Source organism: Lissotriton helveticus, chromosome 10, assembly GCF_964261635.1.
Source record: "Lissotriton helveticus chromosome 10, aLisHel1.1, whole genome shotgun sequence".
Lineage (NCBI taxonomy): Eukaryota > Metazoa > Chordata > Amphibia > Caudata > Salamandridae > Lissotriton > Lissotriton helveticus.
This window is the reverse complement of record NC_136071.1, coordinates 1,085,939,963-1,085,960,035: the sequence shown is the minus strand read 5'-3', so window position 1 is coordinate 1,085,960,035 and position 20,073 is coordinate 1,085,939,963. Positions and strand designations below refer to the sequence as shown.

Here is a 20,073-nt window from a genome sequence, read left to right as displayed (position 1 = left end):
TCCCACGTATTAGGCTTAGGTCAGGTACACCGGGGTAGGCGTATATTAGAAGCACCAGTTGAGTACGTTAGTCAATGTTTTTTGGAAGTATATATTTTATACATTTTAAAGTATCATATGGCTAAGAAACCATATCAATGCTTTTACAGTATTATTTCATAATACTCCTTTTACTGTACTTACTTTACTTCATGATAAGTATTGCAATTGTGGCAACTCATTTCTCTTGCATGAGAAAAAAGACTGCTCAATAAATAACACCTTTTATTGAAAACGCCCGTCTCTCTATTTCTCTGCACTCTGGTGAAACTAAGTATGCACGATTGACTGAGTGAAATAACCGTCTATTGTTTTCACACGACTCTAGAGATATACTCTTTATTCTGAGGGAGCAAAGTTGTCATGTTTATGCGGTTGTCAGAAGCTAATCCCTTGTCTTAAATCTGGAGAAAGTTTCTAGTGACCTCTGAGCTAGCTGGCAAAACTAATTAAGTCTAATATATTCAGTAGAGACCTAGTTGACCTCAGTCCTACGTCTACACTGCTGTTTATATTATTCCAATGCACAGAGCCTCTTGGGAATATAGGAACTACACTACACCTCCATTGCTATTGGCAGTAGCATGTTTTCCTGCATGTACCAATGCTTGTTCATCGCTGCTTCTCTTATCAGTTTCCTGACACCTAAATACTGTTAACAACCGCTTTTGTTGAACTATATTTTCATTTATCACCCTGACTAATTAAGTGATTTGCATAGAATCACAGTATGTTACAGGGCGCCCCAAAGACTCAAACCGGGATCCCCAGCTCTCGAGCCAGCAGCTCTTGCCAATGGGCCACATGCTCTCCACTCCTGTGTTATTGGTCAGGGAGCTCTTTCCTTCTCCCAGACAATGATTGATGAAACAGCTCTTTATTTATTACGTAGGCAAAACCGATGCATTGCCAAAGCTTGTTAATGCTCTGACTCACTATCAGGCACTGTGAGAAATTTGCAGTGCCTTCCACCTCAGCTCCTCGTGGTCCATTATAAACACTATTTATAATGAGCCATGCTTGAGAGGTTTGGCGTTGACCCTAAAGGCATTCTCAATGTCTGAAAGTGCCTGCCAGTAGGTCAAAATTATTGACTTGTATGACTTGTATGCCTCACCACTTATGGGTGCCCCCAGTCTTTACTGGTTTTATGAACAGAAAAATCTGTTCTATCTGTTAATTCTTCATTCCGTGGGCTTTTACTCGTACTTGCACGGTACAGTTGTAGATTTACCACGCAGTAATGGTAAAATCACATGCAATTTTAAAGGAACACTTTCAGCGTGCAGCTTGATATCGGGTCCTAAATAAGGTAATGGCATGACTTGTTCTTTCACTCGGTATGAGTGCGGTATAGGAAAAGCAATTATTGGTAATATATGAAAACATTTCCACGCTTTTCTCTATTGTTCTCTGATTGTGCTGAACGCTGGGAAACCAAAGGGCCCAAATAAACAATGCACATTGAGAGGTCCTTCTAGCACATTTGCAGTGACAAGTTTCCTAGGAAACCAATATGCCGCATGATGAGCAGAGAGAGAGCAGGTTTTACAAATTAAAAAAAACAGAAAATCAAACGATCGAAGAAGCTAAAGCGCCATTAATACATTTACCAGTTACCCTCTGAGAACAGGGGTTAGAGGTCATTTTCTCCAACCGGTTGCGACAGACTCTCTCACCTTTGTTTTTCCATAGTAATTTCAGAGGGGGGACCCAGGGAGAGCCAGGCGCGAGCCGGTCTCTCCCTGGGCAGGTTCGCGCGAGGAACATCAACAGGTGGGGGGCTGATTAGCAGAGGGTTGAAAAGGGGAAGTCAGGCGGGGATTAGCAACTGCGTGGCGGGAGGCGTGTAGGGAGGTTGTTTTGCGGCGTGTATTTGTCGTACCTGGGTTTTCTCTGACCACATGGAGGACGTGGAGGAGGTCAGGAGGGCCGTGCGGTTCCTCTGCGATGCCGGGCGCGAGGACCTGCTGCGGCCGGGTGTCCCAGCGGAGGCGTGGGTCGGACTGGCCCGCCCACCTCGCAAGGCTTCCGAGGGCGTTTCCAGGGCCGTGGACGCTTGTTTAACCCCGGGCCCGGAGGAGGAGGAAGACGGCGAGGCGGCCACGCCTGCGGACGGGCACATGCTCGTTTTGCCGGTCGCTGCAGTGGAGCCCCCGCCGGGTGACCCGGGCGCCCCCCAGCAGGTATGTGCATTCCAGTTACTTGGTGCTGGTTCCCGCGGGGCGCCCGGGGGGAGGCGGGGGCGTTCTGCGGGCCGTCAAGCTCCGCGTTCAGGCGGCTTGGTCTCGGGGAAGACGGGGAGGCTGCAGGCGGGCCCTAAACCAAAGCGGGGGCGGAGCCTGGACTCCCTTGGGCACGCGCCGACCCCTCCCCCTGCCGGTATGCCTGTAGTCCCTGCCGTTACGGTGCCCAATTCTCCGGGGGGGGTTTCCCCACTCCTGTGGCTTAATGGCCAGTGTTTTATGCTCTCTCCTGCCATGCTGGGGCCTGGCCCTGCCCCCCCCCGCGATGTTGGCTCCCCGCACACGGGTGACGCCGGTGCTGGGCCACTCACTGCTGCATTGCCGGCTCCAACCCCTCCTGTGGTCCCCACTCCTGCCCCTGCTGTGGTTCCAGTGGGCACTGTCTCTAGATTGCTGCCCCCCCCGGCCACTGCGGCTGTGGCAGCCGGTTTGCCTGGCCCTCGGGCTGCCATCCCCACGCCCCCGGCTCCTGGTATGAGGGGTTTGTTCAACGAGGGGGCGCCCCAGTACCCGGGGCAAGCCTTGTTCCCGGTCCCCAGGGGGCGGCCAAGTGGCCACTTGGGGGGTCAATCGACTGGGTCGGGAGGTGTCCATGGTCTGGCGTCGGTGGGCCGTCCCTTGGGGGAAAATTGCGGTTCAGCTTTCAGGGACCATGTTGTCGCGCACCCTTCATCGTCTGGCTTGAGCGGCAGCAGTTTTCAATCTGCGCCTTCGGCTGGGCGGCTGTTGGCAGTTTCTACGGGCCCGGGAACTGTCCCCACGGCTGTTTCCAGTGGTGGGCTTTCAGGGGGGCTATCTGGAGCGGATACCTCTTCTACAGTTTTCTGTCCACAAAGCTTTCAGACCATTGATTGGCAGTTTTATGATGGGGGTATTGGTGATGGGGCTATGCCCAGTGGAAGTAATCAAGTTGAATTTTCTGATGCAGCTTTCGGTGGGAGTTTTCATGATGATGAGTTGGAAGAGGGGGAATTGAGGGACAAAGATGTTGGGCTTTTGGCAGCACGGGCCCAGGGGGGTGGGTTGGGGCAACCCACTGTTTCTCGTGTTTTGCAGGAGTCTAGAGCGGACCCTGCAGGTGTACGAGGGGCAGTGTGGTCTGGACCTTCTCAGCGGGATCGTGGGGCCGTCGCCCAGCAGTCGGAGCAGTTACCAAGAGGTAAGGATGGGTGGTGGTCAGTGTGGCAACCTAGGGAGAGTCTCCCGGTTAAGTGTACAAGATCTGTTGGTATGGGTGATGGGGTTGTGGTTGAGCGAGTCGCTCTGGCACCGAGGCTTGAGCGGCCCGTAATTTCAAATGTGCAACCTAGGGAGAGTCTCCCGGTTAAGAGTACAAGATCCTGTGGTACGGGTGATGGGGTTGTGGTTGAGCGAGTCGCTCTGGCACCGAGGCTTGAGCGGCCCGTAATTTCAAATGTTTCTACTGTGCAAGTTGCAAAAGAAGTTTCTATATCGGGGGATGGCGGGGTGGATGCCACTCGGGTAACGGAGGATAGTATCCTACCGAAAAAGTTGCCTTATTCTGGGGTGGGGATGCCCTTGGGGTCCCATTTATCTGAAAAAACAAAGAATCTGATCTGGTCTGGGGCTTTTGTAGATGTTTTTCGTCTTCTCCACAGGGATGTCCAGGCAAAAGAAGGGTCGAAAGAGGAGGAATTAGAATTGGCTCGGAGGCCTCGCGTTCCGAAGTCCATAGAGAATTGGACTTCGGCCTTTCTCATTTATGCCAGCGTTTATTGTCAACGTCATCCTGAGAAAGCGATAGACATGTTTAAATATGCAGATGTCATCCGCAAGGCTCACAGTTATTTTGGAGGCTTTGCTTGGTTGTCCTACGATGACGAATTTAGGGCGCGCATGGCCGCTTTTCCTGAGCGTTCGTGGGGTGCGGTTGACTCTGAGTTATGGTTGCAATGGATGGCATCGGCAAACCCTCCTGCTACGACCCACACAGCTAGCGGGCAACCTGTGTTTTATCGGCCCTTTTCAGCTCGCCCCGCTCAGTCTGGGGCGGGGGTTTGGGGCAGAGGTCAATCAGCCGCTTCTGGCACTTGCTGGCATTTTAACAGAGGTTCCTGTAACAGACCCGCTTGCAGGTATAAACATGAGTGTTCACAGTGTGGAGGGAAGCACGCCCTCACCCAGTGTTTTCCCGGCCAGAGATGGGGTGATCAGGGACGGGGTTCTGGGGGCAGGGGGCAGCACCATCAGTCTGTTTACAAGGGCCCCTACTCCTATTAGGCAGGAGGTTCTCGACCTCTGGCTGGTGGATTATCCGGATTTTGAGGCAGCTAAGATTTTGTCTTGGGGCTTCAAAATTGGGTTTCGGATTGGGTATCAGGGACCCAGGGTGGGCAGGTGGTCGGATAATTTGAAGTCTGCGAAGGAGAGTCCACATGTGGTGCGGAAGAAACTGGATGCAGAGCTTGCGGCTGGTAGGATTGCTGGTCCTTTTGTGCATTGTCCCCTGCCTGACTTGATTGTATCACCCCTGGGCGTGGTGCCCAAGAAGGCGGAAGGGGAGTTTCGTCTTATTCATCACCTGTCCTGGCCCGAGGGTTCCTCAATCAATGACTTTATTGATCCAGCTGACTCAACTGTCACTTATGCTTCGGTGGACGATGCCTTACGGCTCGTGCGCACGGCTGGTGTTGGGGCTTTGCTGGCGAAGAGCGACATTCAGTCGGCTTTCCGGCTATTGCCCATTCATCCTTGGGATTTCAGTCTGTTAGGAATGCATTTTGATGGTAGTTTCTACGTGGATCGGGTGTTGCCCATGGGCTGTTCAGTGTCATGCTCCCTGTTTGAAACCTTCAGTACCTTCCTGCAGTGGCGATTCACTTTTGTCAGTGGCCACGCGTTGGTCTGTCATTACCTTGATGATTTTCTTTTCATTGGGGAGGGTTGCTCTGGGCAGTGTCAGTCGGCTTTGAACATCTTTCAGGCTCTAGCGGAGGAATTGGGTGTCCCCTTGGCGCCGGACAAGACAGAGGGTCCCTGTACGTCCCTGACTTTTTTGGGGATCGAAATTGATACTCTGTCTATGGTGGCGAGACTGCCTGTGGCTAAAGTGAAGGAAATGTCTGCTTTCATACATCTGGTGTTGGGGGAGCGGACAGTGGTTTTGAAAACTGTTCAGAAGTTGTTGGGTTATCTCAATTTTGCTTGCCGGGTTGTTCGGGCGGGCAGGACGTTCTGCAGACGTCTGGGTCTGTCCATGTCCGGAGCAAGCCTTCCCCATCATAGGGTGCGCATTACCACCGCTGTGCGTGCCGATTTGACTGTCTGGCTTCGTTTTCTGCAAGACTTTAATGGCGTGTCCTTGTTTTTTGCGGATGAGGACATGGTGTGGCAAGTACAGTTGTTCACTGATGCGTCAGGGGCTCACGGATTCGGAATATTTTGGGAAGGTCGATGGTGCGCGGCCGGCTGGCCGGCGCACTGGAAGGATCAGGGTCGCAGCATTGCGTTTCTGGAGCTCTTCCCGCTGCTGGTTGCTTTGCACCTATGGGGGGATGAGTTTCAGAATCGTTCCGTCTTGTTTCACGTGGACAATTTGGCTGTAGTACACCTTGTCAATCACCAAAAGGCTCGCGATTTGCGGGTTTTGCGGCTCCTGCGCGCATTCATGCTGCGGTGTCTGCAACTGAATATTGTCTTTAAAGCGCGGCATGTTCCTGGTACTTCTAATTGCATCGCTGACTCTTTGTCTCGCTTTCAGTGGTCCGAGTTCCGCAAGTTAGCTCCTGGGGCGGACCTGGCACCAACACCGATCCCACAGTACGTATGGGACCTGGGGGATTGAGGGTTCACCACTTGGTGGAAAATTCTGTGGCTGAATCCACCAGGCGGGGTTATGTGAAAGCCTGGTCTGAGTTTCTGCAGTTTTGCAAGGTTTCGATGGGGCCGTTCAGGGCTGGTTGGTCTGATGAACAATGCATCTTGCAGTTTGTTTTACATCTGGCGGACAAAGGCCTGGCGCCCACTACCATTTCGGGTAAATTGGCTGGGGTTTCTTTTTATGGACAGCTTTGGTGGGGGAGGGATCCGGTTGGGGGGGTGTTGGTTCGTAAATTGTTGAAAGGTTTGGCCAGGCTCCGGGCTGGGGGTCAGCAGCTCCGGCAGCCCGTGACGTTTGAATTGCTCCAGTTGATGTTGCCGGAACTGGAGGTGTGTTGTCATGATGCTTTTGAGTGTGCCAAATTTCGTTTGTGTTTTGTGTGGTTGTTCTTTGGGGCATTTCGGGCATCAGAGTTGCTGGGGTTGCGGGGCAGGGTAGGCATGACCAGCGGTGAGGTGGTGTTGGAAAGTGACAGAGTGCGACTTTGGCTGCGGGCATCCAAAACCGACCAGATGGGGAGGGGTAAGTGGGTGTTCCTTGGTAGGAGTGGGGTCTCTGCATGTTGCCCGGTTGGGGAATGGGAAGGGTTTGTGTCCTCTCCGCATTTTCTACAGGGGTCCATATTTTGTCATGCGGATGGTAGTCCCATAGTGGCATCTCAATTGTTGGCTGTATTACGTAAGGTCTTGTTGCGTTTGGGGAAGGACCCTGTTCAGTTTGGTACCCATTCCTTCAGAATTGGTGCGGCGACGGAGGCCGCCCGCCTGGGGTGGGACTGGTCCCAGATCCGACGCATTGGTCGTTGGCGTTCCAAGTGTTGTGAAAAGTATGTGAGGAAATAGTGCATTTTTGGCTGGTCTAACATTTCTTTCTCTCCTAGGTCCCTGGCTATCAGTCGCCGGATGCAAAAGAAGGGTGTGGATACTGGGGCACTCTTTTATTAAACGAGCAGCTTTAGCCGCTGCCAGCCAGCTTTGTGGGAGATCACTTGGCCTGAACAGTATGACACATGAAGTCTCATGGCATGGAACAGGGGGAATGCGCTGGGGTGGGCTTTTTCCCGCCTTGGCTGCTTTGGTTTCGCAGTGTTTGGGGGGCCCTCCGGATCTCCTGGTGCTACATTTGGGAGAGAATGACTTGGTTTCTCTCTCTGGGCTGACCTTGTTAAAATTAATGAAGCAGGACCTGGAAATCATCCGAACCACATGGGAGAGCACCATGCTCATATGGACTGAGTTTGTGCCCCGTTTGCACTGGCGTGGGGCACGGACCCATTCTGCCCTGGAAAAGGCTAGACGGAAAGTGAACAGGACAATGCGCCTTTTTTGTCAACATTGGGGGATATACAGTTTGAACCATTATCATTTACAAGTATCTGAACATCATTTATTTTGTGAGGACGGTGTGCATCTCTCAGCTTTGGGCCTCTCTTTTTACCTCCTTGAACTCAGGGACTTGATTAGCAAGGTTCTTCAAGTACAGTTGTGGTGTGCTCCTTCCTTTCCTTTAGGTGGGGCAGGAAAACGCTAAAGGTTTTCCTGGGTGGCGGGTTTTTGTTAGTGGGGGTGGGCAGCCTGGAGCGGGTTGGCCATCCTGAAGGGTAGCGTTGGGTAGGCTAGGGTTAGTAGGCAGGAGTTTGTTCGGGGTTTTGGGATTTAGGTTTCGTAGGCTCACTGTAGAGTTGAATTATGTAAATAATAAATAAATAATGAATATGTTTATGATATTGATGATGCACCTGTCCTAAAATAAAAGTGGCCTTTCTTGCTCCTAAAAGAAGGTGTGGACAATGTTTTCTTGCGCGAGGGGGGACCCAGGGAGAGCCAGGCGCGAGCCGGTCTCTCCCTGGGCAGGTTCGCGCGAGGAACATCAACAGGTGGGGGGCTGATTAGCAGAGGGTTGAAAAGGGGAAGTCAGGCGGGGATTAGCAACTGCGTGGCGGGAGGCGTGTAGGGAGGTTGTTTTGCCCCACCCACCCTCCCTCTTTTTTCTTTTTCTTTCTTTATTTCTGGGTTTGTTCTTTTGCGGTGCTCTAGGCACTGTTTTAGTTTAGGTAGGTTTGCCACTGTTAGGATGGGTGCCTTTGTTCTTTTGTAGGCGGGTTTTTGTTAGTGGGGGTGGGCAGCCTGGAGCGGGTTGGCCATCCTGAAGGGTAGCGTTGGGTAGGCTAGGGTTAGTAGGCAGGAGTTTGTTCGGGGTTTTGGGATTTAGGTTTCGTAGGCTCACTGTAGAGTTGAATTATGTAAATAATAAATAAATAATGAATATGTTTATGATATTGATGATGCACCTGTCCTAAAATAAAAGTGGCCTTTCTTGCTCCTAAAAGAAGGTGTGGACAATGTTTTCTTGCGCGATTGGGGATGCGGAGGAAGAGCCGCAGCAGTTTGTTAACCCAGGAGTGTTCTAATTAGCCGCGCCAAATCGTCTGCTGGCAGGCGCGCGCGCCTCAGACCTGGCTCCTCGCTCGCGCCATGTATCATTGTTCGGCGAATGACAGCAGTCAGGCTACGAAAGGTGTAGATATTAAATGAACAGCCGCAGTAAACACTGCTTCTGCACTCCACATCTCAGCAGAGCCAATGAAGTGGCTGACACCGAGTTCATGCTGATATGCAGGCAATGACAGATGGGCATCATTTAACACAATACATCAGCGGGCAACCCACGTACCACAGCTGTCCTCCACTAAGTGAATTAGATCAGGGTAATTAATCTAAGGCAGGATGTATCACCAAAGTGGGCCCTAAGCATCAAATACTCATTTAAAAAAAGCTTCAGCACTTTAGGCATTTTACTGCTGCCTTTGACTTCATGCTGACTGTAGTGATAGACCACGTAAATTAGCACAAGTGTTGGGCACTGTTTACACTGGTGAGGTGGAAATTTTGCACCAGGAACAGTGACATTTTCGCTGATGACTTTTATTGAATGCACAGTGCAAGAAAACATGGTTAGCACCAATAAGTGTTTGCAAATATGGACTAGATACAAAGTTTGAGAGCTGTGCAGAATTTCCAGGAAAGTCTAATATTGCCAATTTTTGGTGAATCTACTATTTATTTTCCTAGTTTTTGTGCTAGTGATTAGCCGAGTTGTTTTTGCTTGTTTTTGAAGAGACTAGGTTACTCTAAACAGGGAGAGTGACTGGCAGAGTGTTCCAGAGTTGAGCTGCTAGACACGAAAAAGATCATCTTCTTGAGTGGTCATCTTCCACACACAAAAAAGGAGTGTGGGATGAGAATGTTAGAGCGAGGACATGTGGACACCTTAAAGATAAAGGCCTGATTACAAATGTCTCTTGTAAGATGCAATAATTATCATATTTCACACTGAGGGCCTAATTATGATGTTGGTGGGTCCAACACCGATAGCACATCTCTCTCGGACCCACTGACATCTGCCCCTGTGGTCTGCCTACCACATAGCTATGCGGAGGAACTGTCCATGCCACTTCTGACACATCGAAACAACAGCATAATTCCTTAATGACGGTGATTCCGCAGTCGTGATTATGATGTCAGTTTACTACAGCTATTCCATGTTGGCCTTTCCAAAATGGAAAGGCTGTCTGAAAGCAACATTGGGGGCCGCTAGCAGGGCTGCCGTCCCCTTGGCCCTCCGCAATGGGGCCTGGAACCTATGGTGCCCGCCTCAACAACCCTGCACCCTGTGGCAGGTACCATGCAAACTTCCATTCTACAAGGGAGGCTTGTGCTGCAGGCCTAGTCCACCCGCCGCACAAGCTCCTATTGTAGAATGGATGTTTCCGACCACCTTATAGGTGGTTGCATCCAAATAAGGATGTTGGAACCGCTGACCTGTGGTTGGGTGGTTCCTTCCCCGCAGCGATGTCGGGCAGATAAAAGTCTGCCCCACATCGTAATAAGCCCCTGAGTTGTTTGGAACTAATAAGGTGTGGTAATCTGACTTTGAGGGGAATAACATGCATGACAATCACATGTCCTCGTAAATACATATAATTTTTCCCCTTTTAAATCCTGGCAGGTTTGAACTGCAAACTATATGAGACTCAATAATTACTGCATGAAATGGACTTGCACTGCTAGACCTGGAACAACCTGCCCCTCCAGTTCCTTATAGCTTCCTCGCTGGCAGATTTCAGAAAGAGACTCAAGACCTGGCTCCTCGACGTAGACACGCGTCCTGATTCCTCTTGTTGTGACAGTGTTGCACTTTACAAATACTGTTTGCTTGATTGATAATGGCCACTTGTGATCAGGCCTTAACCCCTTCCACGCTCATGACGAGCTGGGCTCGTCATGAGGTAGCCTCCTGCTACGCTGATGACGAGCCCAGCTCGTCATGGAACATTTGTTTTTGCATTTTCCAGCACACAACGGGAAAATGCACCGCATCGATGCGGTTAAGGGCCAGATATAGCAATGCTTGGAAGTGTATCAACACAGTGCAATATCATTCTGTTTGTGCACAAGAGCCTCTATAATATGTAGTAATTATGCTCTATTATATGCTTGGTCTCGTGGCCCATGAACCCCCCTACCAACCTTAAGAAATCTACTTTTAAGATATTTTCAGAGAAATCATGGGCTAGATTTACAAACGTTTGTGCAAAGTGCAGTTTTGCATTATCTGCATCAAAGGGAATTCCATGAGTGGTACAAGGGTGTACAGTGGTTCTGAGGGAGCGCTCCTTTCCAGTGTGACTGGAATTCGAATGACTAAAAGGACAGCAGAGTGTGTAAGGCAGGTCGCTCCACTCACCGCGCAGCTCCACCTGCCTGTGCCAGTGCTCCTAGCCAGCTTCAGCTGCTGTGCCCAGGGTTCGAGGCCCACTGCTGGCTTTGCCCATCATTTTGGTCTGTGTTGGACTTGGCCCTTTTTGCAGGGTCATCCCTGAACTTTTTGCCTCCCTCCTATATTTTTTCTGACATGTTGTTGGCTATTTATGACTCTGGGCACTTTACCACTGCTGATCAGTGCTAAAGTTCATATGGTCTCCCTATTGTAAATTGGTGTATTCTTATATTATCTTAGGTGCCATTTGTAAAGCGCACTGACGCCGAGGCTTCCTGGCGCTGAGAGACAGAATGGGTGAGGGGGAAGCGAAGTAGCGGGGTTCTAACAAAGGGGAGGGAAGAGGTGAGTTTTGAGTACTTTCCTGAAGTTCAAAAGAGAGGATGAGGATTTGATGGAGAGAGGGAGGGGGTTCCAGAGTGCAGGGGCTAGATAAGAGAAGCGGCGACCGCCAAATTTCTTAGTTTTGATTCTGGAAGTGGCAAGTAGGTGATGGTGGGCCGAGCAGAGATCACGCTGAGGACAGTAGGGGCGGATGAGAGATGTTACAAACTCAGGGCCAGAACCATGAAAGGTCTTGAAGGTGAGACATGCCACCTTGAAGGCTGCCCTTTGGGCTATAGGGAGCCAATGAAGGCTATGAAGCAGGGGTTTGGCAGATTGCCATCTGGGGATGTTGAGGATTAGGCGGGGCGCTTGGTTCTGGACAACCTGGAAGCGGTGAGTCAAGGATGATGGAAGGCCATGGTAGAGTGAATTGGAAAAGTCTAGGCGGGAGAGCACAAGTGAGATCACGACTTGGGTAAGTGCTGCGGAGGGAAGTAGGTGGCGAACTTTGCGGATCTTCGGGAGCTGTATTAATTAGTGATTCCATGATTGACTATTTGGTTTACTTGTCAGACCCTAGTACAGAGTGTGCCCAGGGAGTGTAAATCCAATTGCTGCTAGTGGGCTTGCAGCACTGGTTGTGTCACCAACAGAAGCGTCCTTGTAAAAATGTGTCTAAGGTCTGCCATTGCAGAGTCTGCGTGCAGTCTGGTACTGTCATGCTGACTGGGCAAGTATAAACACTTGCCAGTCCCTAAACCTTCCCTTTTCTTCATATAAGACACCCCTATGGTAGGCCCAAGGGCAGGGTGCATTGTAAGTATAAGGTAGGACAAGTCCTGATGTGTGTGGCATGTCCTAATAGTGAATTACAGCCATTTTCGTTTTTCACTATTGCGCATTGCAGCCGCTCGAAGGATGGAAGGTTTTTAATAGCTCAGAGCAGTGCTGGTGGTCTTGGTATCTAGTTGTGAACTGTACTGAGCGGAGAACCATACGCTAGGTGGCGAGCGAGTGCGTGTCTCCATTGAGTGGAAAGCAGAGCGGAAGCCGAGCAGGAGCTGCGGCGGGAGCTGCAGTGAGTGGTTTCTCTTCGGGGGTACCCAGCCGTCAAACCCCCCAACCCTCAGCCCAGGCCAGCCCAGCCCCCTAACCACCCTGCACCTCGATACTCAGCTCTCCTTCGGCCATGCAGATGAGAGACGGGAGGCCGTGAAGCTGAGTCCCTGGTTCCCAAACAACGCTCGGACGTCAGCAAGCCAGCCCGGAGCCGCCGAGGAAGGAGAGGAGCGGCCGGTGAGTTCGAGGTGCGTGGTGTCAACTGGCGTTTGCTGGAGTCTGCCGTTCGGTGTCTGGCGTCTGGTGGTTCACAGAGGCAGGCCAGTAAGCTGTAATTGTGCATTGTCTTGCAGCTTGTCGCTGCTGTGTTCTAGGGGCTGGGGCCAGCATCAGCATCAGCAACGCCCAGCTTTCTTCATCCGGCCAACCTTGCCCTTTTCCGGTCCTTCTTTCTCCCTTCTTGGCCCGTAACTGAGAGGCTGAGAGGCAAGCGAAGGGAGGTGAAGTGAAGGGCAGGGTAGGGACAAGCACGAGCGCGGTTGCTGTTAGAGGCAGCCGCTAAGTAAGAGCCCGGGGGGCTGCCCAGGTCCGTTTTGGCTCGAGGCACCCCCCGAGTGCACCGCTCGTCCGGACTAACTGTCCCCCAAGTGCCCAACCTTGATACATCGTCGCTCCAACTGGCAGGCCACCCAGCGCCCCCCCACCCCAATTCCAATAAAACACCGTGAAGGATAAAAATGCATTCAGGCATTAAACGACATGCTCCAACAAACAAAGTATCACGCAGCAAAAAGATTAAGAAGTCAGACGCACCGAAACAAGCCCAAGTAATTTCGCCCCAAGTTTTTCCACGGAAAGGGGGGTGCGAGGGGGAGGGGACAAGCGAGACAGTACGTCCACCCTCACCCCTGGTCAGGCCCGGCAGGCTACGAGGAACCAACAAAAGATCAACAAATATTTCTTTTTAAAAGATCCTGTATCAGCAATGCTGGCAACAACGAGGGAATTTAGAAACTTACCAAGTCCCATTCAACCGGTTAAGAAGACTAATTCCAACCACCCAGGATACCCAAATTGTGGCTACTCATTCAAGCCCCAAAACTAAATTTTAGAATCTTTCATGCAACCCCAACTGGTTCCAATAATTGAGCAACCACTCAAGTCTCCCACAAAAAAAACAGAACTCATACAGGCAATGATTCACAATTGCAATTCTCCAAAATCAAACCAAACAAGTCCGGACAAAAAACTAGTTCTGCCTTCACCTATTTCTCCTGGGCAGGACTCTTTAGAAATTGTATTTAATGATTCCAATATTATATCGAAAAAGGCCGGAATCAATCTTGCTCTTGACTACAACGTCGCCCAACCCAACCTCGGACACAGACGTTTAAAAACGCAACAAATTCAGAGGTATATAAGGCAGGAAGACCAGAGTGGCGACTCGACTGGTATTAATCTTCCTAATTTGGCTAATGCAACATTGCTCCCGGCCACAAGCCACCTTTTGCAAGAGCCAAATCTAGATCTAAACCTGGCTTACGATCAATTGGCCAAGGAACGAAATTCAAACCCAGTGGCGTCTACGCCCCACAATGTGGCAGTCTCCAGCACGACCCACAGAATCTTAATCGATGACAGCTCTGGAGCTCGCAGTATTCACCCAAAAAAATCAATACAGTCTCTTATATCAATTTCTTCGACAAGTTCGACCTCCCAACGGGAGGATCAGATTAAGATCAGCCCTGGTCCAGCGCCCTCCGGGTCCTGGGGGAACACCCTGATCAGCACCTTGGACCAAGCTATAAAGGCTCTCAATTTCCAATCGGACAAGATGGAGGTCCATATTGACTTGATAAACGTTATTGCAGCTCACATTGCTCAAATCAGTGCTAAAACAGACACAATTATCAATCTTTTGACAAATAAACAATTCTTGGACACGCCCTTGATTAAGTAGGCCCTAGCTGATAACGGCTTTACAAGCCCATCATCCAGCTGTGGCTGTGGGCTCATCATCGAGAAACTGGCCTCACTCCCTGTAATACTCAAAGACATTCTGGGAGCAGTCAAAAAAGGAAATAATCAGATGATAAATCCAAATTTACTGGGAAAAAATCACAACACGGGGAAACCAAGTGTTCTAACCAATCAACCCACATTATGCAAGAGTTCAGACGGGAATGGGGTCCCCTCCCCGCCACCCCTGCAAAAGGCCCAGAATAAACCTTCCTCGAACTCGATTACCAACTTGTCCAAAGACACGGCAAATCCTGAACCTCCGCTCATTGATAACCTTACAAAAAAGCAAAGGAAAAGAGCGAAGAAAGCTAGGTCCAAATTAAAATGTAACCAATGGATCACTATTGACAACTTCTTTTCAAAAACTCCGACCAAGCAGCCAAGAGTCAATGGATCAGCAAACACCTCTTCTAATACTGTCACTACCCTTTTGGAAGGCCATCTCCACCCCCAGGCAAAATCCTTGACCAAAAATCCCAAACTGTGGGTACAGCCCTGTGGTATTAGCCAACCACTGGTATTGGTCTGATCATGACCCAGAAAGCACCGACAGCTTGTAAAAACACAAAATCACCCTTGACACTCGCCCCGGATCCGCTATTATTGGCGAAACCTCTGGTTTGACTTTAAACCCAAGACAGACTCCCTCACAAGGAAACAGGACAACAGTCGGGAGAGACTCGCTCAAAAAAATAAGCCCCTCGGGGCAACCAACAACTAACTTAAACGGAGCCACAACATCTTGCAGGACCCAACGAGGCAGCGGCCAAATCCACGCCCACTCAGTATATGACTTGACCCCCATAAAAATAACCAAAATTGGGAACGACCGGCAGTGCATCAAACAAAAAACAATGGACAAACGGAAATAATTCAACATAAACCAGGAACCCATGTCCCACTAAGGAACATCACCCCGATCCTAATAACCAAAAACGGACAAAACCGCAACTGTACGGTGCAGTCACATCTGGCTATTGAATCTCAAAATAATCACAAGTCATCATCAACCCTCTGCCACGTAAGGGACACTAGCGATAAGGGTTCATCACAAAATGTGATCAAAAAAACAAAAAAGCATCCAGTGACCAATCCTAATCATTCCATCACACGCCCCCAAGAATCGTCGAAAAGCCCAACATCAGATCTAGAACCAATGTTGACATACACTCCTGAATATGAGTCAAAGGGCTTGCACGACATCCTAAATAGAGGTAATTTACTGAAACTATTTGCCCTTGTTCCCCAGCTAAGAGGCATATCTTCCCAAGACCTTGTCTCATTAGAGTTCGTCCAAAAAAGAGACCAAACAAACATTGAGGTTTCGGTTACAACTTGGCCCACCAAGGAGATAGCCGCAATAATCTTTGAAAATAAAGGATCATTTGAACACTGGGGAATCACTCTCACACACATACACGTAAGAGATATCCCTTCCCGCTTGAAAAACGCTCACAGATTACAAGCAGTGAGGACATAATTAGCCGCAAGCAAACTTCGTGCCTCCACGGTGCCCTCTCAGCTACGCTAGCCCAAGAGGACGGTGGTCGGGACGCATTCCAAACGCAACCTTGTCTAGGCGGGTCCCCAATCCAGGACTGGTCATGGATTCCGTTAACCCTTAACATAAAGTATACCTAAGAATAATGAACTTTCAAACCAATGCACACGGCCAAAACACGTATTCATGGACGGGGTCAAAATGCCCAAAATAGGCATTTGCAGTTGGAACATTCATGGATTTAGCAGCTTGGACCAAGACAGCGAGACCCAATTGTTTTTTCTTAAACATGGCACCCTACTATTACAAGAGACCTGGAATCTGGTATCCCCCGCCATTCCTGGCTTCACCGAGTATCATATCCTTGCCGAGAGAACATCTAAGTTTGGGCATCCCAGTGGTGGGTTATCCACATATATATCGCAGCAATTCAATTGGGAGCCGGAAAAACAGGATATGGGTCTAAGCTGGGTCCAGGTAACCAAGATCTCTATAAAACCCCGCCACCAACTGCTATTAATAAATATTTACATTCACCCTGATCGAACGAAAAAAAAAGAGAAATTGGCCGTGCTTACTGAACTCATAAAAACTCTTCAGAAAACAAATTCTCAAAGTTTACTGATACTATCAGGAGACTTTAACCTTAACCTAATTCACGGTGATCCAAATATTCATAGCTCAAGACAAAACACTGGAACAGAGCCCACCATATCAATCTTGAGACAACTGACAACGCTGGGACTAACAATCTTAAAGCCCGAAAACTTCAGGCGGATCGACACCTGCTCCAACATATATGAGTGGCAAGGTTTTTTCAACGATTGATTTTACCTTAATTAGTAACAAATTGCTTGACTCAGTGGAGGGCTACGAAATAGTAACGCAAATTGAAAGTGATAATTTTCCTCAAATCACTTGGATTAATATAGGGGCGTGGGAGTCCGCCCAATTAACGGCTCTCTCTCACCACACAGAGAAGTTTAAATTTACGAAGATTGCGTTGGAGAGGCAGCGGAACTAAAGCCGTCTACGAATCCGCAAGTGATTTCTTTGCTCTACATGAAAACGATCAAAATAAAGACCAAGTTTCAACCTGGGAAAATCTGTTAGAGAACCTGTCCATTGAACACTCTGTTCCCCTTGCTCTGCACAAAGTCTCATCAGTTACACGGGAACCATGGTTTAACAACAAAATAAGACAGGAAATGAAAAAATTAGCCCAGTTACGACGGAAGGTAATAAGGAATAACATCCACCGCTCCTCACTAACCTACTCTCTCGTTAGGAGTATGAGAAAAAAGTATTGTAAAATGGTGTGGAAAGCAAAGACCAAACAGAAGGAAGAGACGTGGGCGAAATTGCTATTAGCCAGTAAAAAGCGTAACACAAGGGACTTTTGGGGAATTATTAATAAACTAAACAACGCAGAAATAATTTCGCAGGACCCAGGCATTAGCAAACAAAGCTGGGAAGACCATGTACAAAAACTCTATTTCAAAATGGATTCATCTCCTTCTGAAAATCCTTGTTGTTCCAATCCAACTACGAACTTAATCCACCTGAAAGGAACAGTAGAAAATCCAACAAATCATCTAGAGACTGGAAGGCCCAATTACCTGTCGATACAGCCGGACCTATTCTCCAGCGACAGAGTCAAAAGGTTCATTAACAAACTTAAAACAGAAGGGGCACCAGGACCTAACGGTCTTCCCAACGCAGTATTTAAATATAAAGCTGATTTTTGGGCCCTTCATCTCTCTGCCCTGTTTAACAAAGTTGTTGCCCGTAAACAGCAGCCTCCATCATGGAATGGTAATATCATCCACCCTATTTTTAAAAAGGGAGACAGGAGATTGCCACAGAACTATCTTCTAATATCTGTGATAGATGTGGAAGCCAAACTATACGCTTCATGCATTCTGGGGGAGATACAGGAATGGGTGGATAATAACAATCTAATCCCCAGCTACCAAACAGGTTTTCGAAAAAGGGTCAGGGACAATAACAAATCTCACAGCCCTAGCAGTCCTGATGGAAAAAGCCAAAACGAAGAACACCTGGTTATATGGCTGCTTTATTGACATCAGAGCCGCCTTTGACCGAGTCAGTAGGGGGAGACTTTGGGCAGAACTCAAGGAGTGGGGACTGTCTCCAAACCTTCTCAACTCACTAATGCTCCTCTACATGGATACTTGGGCAAGGGTTAAACAAGGACAGGGCTCAAGCCTCACGTCAAAAATTCCAACCGAGGACGGACTGAAACAAGGCTGTGTCCTGGCTCCATGCTTATTTAATCTATACCTTGCCGATCTGGGGAAAAAACTCAGCCAAGTTGTAAGTCACGCTCCGAATCTCTGCAACACCCCAATGCCAATCATTCAGTTTGCAGACAACATTGTCCTCTTGAGCCAAACTCCAATCGGGCTGCAAAGGCTGATAAACGCTCTCGAACTCTACTTAGACCAAGTACATCTGGAACTGAATAGAGAAAAGACAAAAGTAATCCATCTTATAGAGCGTAAACCAATCAAATACAGTTGGACATTTAACCATCTCGCAATAGGGGATCAGCCGCATTATCGGTATCTGGGGGTAACCATCGGCAAAGAAAATTAAAAAAAAAACACTCTGCGGTGTTAAAAGCCAAGTCCCAGACGCTAATTTACGGATACAGGCGACTCTTGCAAAAACTGGACGGTCCAAATTACATCCATCTTTTAAAAGTAATGGCCGCTCAGGTTCTACCTACACTATCGTACGGGCTGGTAACATGGCTTGGAGGGGAGGCTGGTATACTAAACACTCTACAAACAAAATTTACAAAGAAGTATTTAAACTGCCTAAATGCTCCTCACCAGCCCTGGTGAGATTAGAATTCGGACTCCAAAATCAAATCTTTAGGTCCAAGTCAACATTCGTTAAATTTTGCCATAAACTTCGTGCCGCCGACCCAGACTCTTTAAATAACCTTTTTTGGCAAGCAATTAATACAGAACCAACTCAGCCCTCGGCCACCCATTTGGAGAAATGCCTTACGGACCTCAATTTGCCAGTAGCATGGAATAAAAAAATTGATCAACTCAGTTTCTGCAAAATTGTAAATTCTAATGCCAAAAGGAAGTCTTTACTGGAAGACAAACAAACATTGTCCCACCGACGTCATGCTTGGACAGTCATTTCTTCCTATTCACTCCAACAACCTCAGGCTTACCTGGCAATTCATTTTAGCCAGCAATTAAAAAAAACCCTTATCAATCTTCGTATGGGTCTTCATGAATCCAAGGATTTAAGACCTTCCTGGAAACCCCACGACGATTGCCCAAAATGCAGACTCTGTGGATATCAAACTGAATCTCTAGTTCATTTGTTTTGTGTATGCCCAGCCCTCATGGTATCTAGAAGATGACTTATACGGGACATATTGAACAATTTGAATATAAGATCATGTCGCCAGGCCGTTATTTTCTGGCTGGGAGGTTCATCCCCAATCCTGACCTGTCGGGGCCTCAAATTTATGAAGGAAATTAGTAAGCAGTTAGAGGTCTCCCAATTATCATCGAAAATATTGCCGTGTCCCCATCCTTTTAGCCGCTGATCCCAAGCATACTTTCTAAATCCCCATGTTGTAAGATTGGGTGGGTTCCGAATAGAGCTCCAGTTTTAACTTCTTTTAATTTTGATATTCTTTGTGTTGTTTTTTATAATTTGTGATGTAAATTTTAGCTAATTTCACTTTTCTTATTGTAAGGATTTTTATTAATTCAACAATAAAAACGTATTGTATTGTATTGCAAAGCTACCTGTTCTCCATAGGCCAGAATGGGTTGATAGAATTATTACATTTTATAAACCTAAATGCTCAGAGAACATGGTAGGAATTCGAGTTTAGTATGCCTGGACTGATGATAAATACATCTTTTAGTGAAGTTTATTTTAATATTCAGTGTTTGCAAATACCACTTTTAGAAAGTAGATATTTGCTTGCCTAACCATATAAGCCTGCCTCAGCGAGGTTGTGTATTCCTTTGTCTGGAGTTTGAGGGACAGGGCTGGGGGATTACAGGAGACAGAATGAGTCAGCCCAGTGGTGAATAGGGAGATCTGCATCTAGATGGGAGGGAGGAGTTGTACCTGGGGCCTGAAAAGAACTGTGCCCACCCCCACAGTGCTGGCTCCACCCCCTGTGGTGCATCTGATGTCTCTGCCCTGCACACTGAAAGAAGAGAAGGAGGTCTGTCAACAAAGTGCTCCAGGGC

General features: G+C 48.5%; 1 protein-coding gene across 1 annotated transcript; it reads left to right on the top strand.

Moving 5' to 3' along the window:
- Positions 1-2,809: 2,809 nt before the first annotated feature.
- On the top strand, positions 2,810-8,342 carry LOC144785615 (uncharacterized). The gene is made up of 2 exons (XM_078664427.1): positions 2,810-3,444; positions 7,007-8,342. Exons 1-2 carry the CDS (start codon positions 3,174-3,176, stop codon positions 7,654-7,656), a joined length of 921 nt encoding a protein of 306 aa, XP_078520553.1. The 5' UTR covers positions 2,810-3,173; the 3' UTR covers positions 7,657-8,342.
- Positions 8,343-20,073: the final 11,731 nt, after the last annotated feature.

Coding starts and splice junctions, on each gene's coding strand:
- LOC144785615 (XM_078664427.1), top strand. CDS start 3,174: ATGCCCAGTGGAAGTAATCAAGTTGAATTTTCTGATGCAGCTTTCGGT. Junction 3,445..7,006: donor GTCGGAGCAGTTACCAAGAG/GTAAGGATGGGT, acceptor TTTCTCTCCTAG/GTCCCTGGCTATCAGTCGCC.